Raw genomic sequence first — 4,733 nt, 5'->3', positions numbered from 1 at the left:
CTAAAATATTAAACCTTCTGTTTAAAATAAAAAATTTTATAAAAATTCAATTGAATTGATTTTTTTTTCTAAAATTTTTTTATTTGCAATCAAGAAAATTTGATTTTTTTTTTTAAAAACTTAAAAACTCTTTATTTTGAAAGAAATAGATCGGAGTCAAATAAGAATGGGTTCGGCATACAATGGTGAGACATGGCAATTAGTGATTGGATCATGAAATTAGGGATGTATGTTTATGAAGTTTCATCTAATATCTAATCCGACAAGTGGGTGACGGAGGAGAGGTAAAAAGCAAGAAAAGTTGGCCATACCTTATGGTTTTGGTCATTGCATGTGCAACAAAACCGTCCTTTTTATTTAATTAACAACGACAACACAAACAAACGCCCACTCTTTTTTCCTTTAAAATCTTGTGATATTGCTTCCCTCAAACAAAAAGAACTCTCCCAACTCCCTCAGACATTAAGTAACACCAAAAATTTAATCTAAATTACCTCCTTAATCGTCAAACTCACATGATCATTGCACCCTAATCCTCCATCATTCGCCTAAATTTCTGCCAAATCCACCTCTCCTTCTCCTTCTATATATATGCAAATTATCATAACAAACCTCCTCAAAAAATCAAGAACAAGAACAAGAACAGCGGCAAAGATCACAAAGAAAGATGGATTATGGACATGGTTGTGTTGCAGAAGAGAAACGACGAGTGGTTTCAGTTCTTCATGGAGATGAGTTGTTTTTCAACAGAGTTATTTCGAGAAATCCTTCTGTAGGTTACTCTTCTCGTGTGTTTTACTACAGATCAGGCGCAGAAGGAGTTCCATTTCAATGGGAAATGCAGCCGGGGACTCCTAAAGTTCAACCTAAAGAAGAAAGCATTCCGCCGCTTAGTCCTCCGCCGGCTTTGCTCAGCTTAGGTCTACCAAAGCCATGCATCGACGTTGATCAAGAAGTTAACAGGGTTTCATTAGGGTCGAGGCTTAAGTTCTGGAGACGTAGCAAGAAAACCAAGAAAACCCAACGAGGGTCTCGGCTTGGGAGTAGATCGGAAAATGCTGTTGCTGGAGGTGGTGGTGGTGGTGGGTGTGATGCGTTTGAGAGGTTTGAGTTTTGCAGCTCTGATGGTGAGTTTATGACGTGGAGTTCGCCGAGGAATTCAAGCACTTCATCTTCTTCGTCTTCAATGTCTTTCTCCAATGGCGATTCAAGGCAGTCTTCCCGATTAGAGAGTCCTGCTAGGGATTCTATACAGGGAATTCACGCTTGCAGTCCTTGGAATTTGTCTTCTATTCTTGTATCTGTTGCTCGGCGAGTTTGATAATATCGATCAATGAATTTATGGTAAAATTCTTAGGTGAATTTGGTTCCTCACAAACCAATTCAAAACTATAGGATCTTATTACTATTATTGTTTTTTTTTTCCCTGTAATTATATTTATATATAAATGCATAATCATAAAAAAAAAAAGTTGAATAATTTTTTTCTTTTACTTCAATTTCTGGTATCTCATGACTTCAATTGAAAACGCAAACTCAAACTTCAATTTCTGCCTACCTTTCACCCCCTATATTTTAAAGTTTAAATATTTAGGAGCGATTCTAAAATCAGTCGTAATACATACCATTAAAATAAAAGTATTCTTGAAAATTAATTGTAAAAAAATTTAACTCTTTAATATGTTACAATAACATATTTTAATAAATGATATATTTTATATATGTTTAATGAAATTTTTTTTTTAAATGGAAATTGGAGGAGTAGAATATGAAATCTCTTAGATTTATTTAAATACACTTACTTGTATTACTACCATACTAAGTATGTGAGTCCAATGAAACTATTATTTTAACTATATTTTTTAATTTATTAACATAAAAATTAAATCATTATTTATACCATAATAGCGGAGAAATATAAAATTATTTTTAAATTGTTATTATTAATTTATAATTATAATTTAAATATATAAAATAATAATTTATTGTTATTATTTTAAATCTAATTTATCAGCAGTTTTTCATTATTTTTATTGTTGTATTCTATAGCTAAAATGAGATTTGATCAATTTTCTATGATCGTAACAAGGCCAGCTTACTCTAAAATTCTAAACTTTTTTGTCATTTGAAATTTTAATTTTAGTAAAATAATTACAATTCTTAAAAAATAAAGAAACTATGTCCAAAATTAAAATTAAGTATTGAAGAGTGTGGCTGATTTCACATGGCATGATTCAAGTTGCTATGCATATTAGCCGCTTATATTGCAGCTCGTGATTAGCGGTTGAGATGTGCCCAGTTTATGGGGCCCAAACCCTAAACAATAATTTTTGGAAAATTTAATGACAAACAATATCATTTTCTTGAAACTTTTTCATTTAATTTCAATGAAACTAAAAAGTTGGCTAGAATTAAGCCGAGGGTATATTTGAAACAATATTAAAAATTCATATAAATAATTGATAAAAAATGCTATGATTTTTAAAAAAAAAAAAAAAAAAACAGAAAAAGCATGCAATGACAATTGTTTAAAGAAATAGAGATTATCATAGTTGCAGGCACGTGGTTCCTTATTTTGCTAATTTTCTACTTTTTTCTATTCTCTTTTATTATAATAAAAAATAAAAATTAAAAAAATATAATTAATAACGATTTGATAGCTAATTACTGATTATAATTATAATTGAAATATTTAAAGTGTTTAGGAAATTGTATATAATTAGTGTTATTTTTATGTAAAATAATGAATAAAAATATATATTATATTATTAAAGTACATATAAAATTAATAATTTATTATATGATATATATATATAAAATTTAATAACGTGTTAATAAAATAAAATTTATTTTATATATATATATTTACATTTTTATTATATAAAAAATATTACAAATTAGTATAGTTATTTTTATAATATTTATATTTATCATATAAGTATAAATAATTTATTAATATATATTAAAATTTATGTTAATATAAAAATTTATAATTAATAAATAATAAAAAAAATAATAAGATCAAAATAAAAGAAAAAAAAATAAATATTAGTAAAAAGAGTAAAATATTAGTAAAATTAAATTTGTTAAATAATAAAAAACTTTCACATATGAGTTTTATGAATTAATAATACTAATAGAATTATAGTCATAAAATTATAAATTATAATAAAGTTTGTGTGTAAATTATGATGGGTATTAAATTAATATTAAAAATTTTATTTTATTACACTAATTTAATACAAATTGTATTATATTCGTGAAAAAAAAAATAAAACATCTTATTTGTTAAATTTTAAAAGTTAATTACATTATTTTAATATTTAAATATTTTCATAAAAATTTTCTATTATTTTAATCTTATCCATTAACTAAATTTAAATCTTTTCAAAATCATATTTTATGTTTTTAATATCATTTACAAATCAAATTAACACTTATTATCGGTTGATATTTATTAATTTAATACCCACTTTGATTTTTATTATTTTAATGCTTATTTTCATAATTATCAAATATTTGAATAATAATATATTTTAATATTTATTAAAGAATATCAAAGTTATCTATGTTTTAATATCAACCATCAAATTAAATTTGAAAATTTAAATATATTACCAATTAATTATATTTCATATATTTAAATTTGAAATTTTTTTATTAACACCTACATTATAGATATTAAAAAGTTATAGATATTATAGAAACATAAATTCTAATTTTAAATTAAAAATTAATTCAAAAATACTTAATAAGCATGTTAATATATTAAGCTCTTAAAGTTTCCCACTGTGGTCATTTTGTGTCTCGATATTGTAATATCCGGCTAGACTCTGGTATCAGAATTCCTACCGTCCGGTGGAATCTCGGATGTCGGAGACCTCTAGAAGGGTAAAACCATGTTTTCAAGAGATGTTTTAATGTTTTTGATGATTTTGAATGAAAAGGAAATGAGTTTTTGAATAAAAACAACCTTGGAGGAAAGCTCAGGTTCGGCCGCCGAACCTCAAGTTCGGCCGCCGAACATGCATGCGTTGCGGGTGCGCTTTAGGCCCCCGAAAGCATAAGTGAGGGAAGTCCAGGTTCGGCCGCCGAACCTCAAGTTCGGCCGCCGAACATTGCATGCATGCGGAGGCACATTCGGCCCCCGAACGTGGCCTGGCCAGCCACTATAAAAGGGTCCCTTAGCTGAAAACGGGCGAGCTTTTCCCCATTTTCGGCCAAGGTGAGCTCTCCGCCGCCACTCTCCGATCTTTGATGCTTTTCCTTTAGATCCTTCAAGTTTTTCACTTGTTTTGACTTTGTTTTGAAGATTTGAGCTTTTGAGCAAAGTTTTGGAGCTTTGGGGTTCAAGAACTCAAATCTCTCCCAACCCCAAGTTTGGTCGCCTCTACTCTCGATCTTCAAGAGGTAAGAGTCGATCTCTAGCCTATAGTATGTTTTAAGCAAGTTTTATGAAGTTCATGGGGGTAGAATGCATGTTAGGTTATAGTTATGTTTATGGTATAAATGTATGTTCATGAACAATGTGGCTTGCAATGCTTGTGTATGTGTGTTGTAGTTGGGGTTTAAGGTAGTTTGAGACCCCTAGGAGCCTGTATGTATGTTTTGGTTGAGCTATATGCATGTTGATTGAAGTTTGGAGGCATTTGTGCATGTTTGAACCAAGTTTCTGCCCTTTGGGAGAAACCAGGTTCGGCAGCCGAAGGGACTTTCGGCCGCCGAACCCTCTT

General features: G+C 29.1%; 1 protein-coding gene across 1 annotated transcript; it reads left to right on the top strand.

The window, feature by feature from the left end:
• Positions 1 to 409: 409 nt before the first annotated feature.
• LOC110600609 lies at positions 410 to 1,447 on the top strand. Its single transcript, XM_021737477.2, has one exon. The coding sequence runs from the start codon at positions 668 to 670 to the stop codon at positions 1,319 to 1,321; it is 654 nt and encodes a 217-aa protein (XP_021593169.1). The 5' UTR covers positions 410 to 667; the 3' UTR covers positions 1,322 to 1,447.
• The last annotated feature ends 3,286 nt before the right edge of the window (positions 1,448 to 4,733 follow it).

This window comes from Manihot esculenta, chromosome 14 (genome assembly GCF_001659605.2).
Source record: "Manihot esculenta cultivar AM560-2 chromosome 14, M.esculenta_v8, whole genome shotgun sequence".
Taxonomy (NCBI): Eukaryota; Viridiplantae; Streptophyta; class Magnoliopsida; order Malpighiales; family Euphorbiaceae; genus Manihot; species Manihot esculenta.
The sequence above is the reverse complement of the archived record's forward strand: the minus strand, read 5'-3'. Positions and strand labels throughout refer to the sequence as shown.

Bases quoted from the DNA above. Each gene is read 5' to 3' on its own strand.
- LOC110600609 (XM_021737477.2), top strand. From the start codon at position 668: ATGGATTATGGACATGGTTGTGTTGCAGAAGAGAAACGACGAGTGGTT.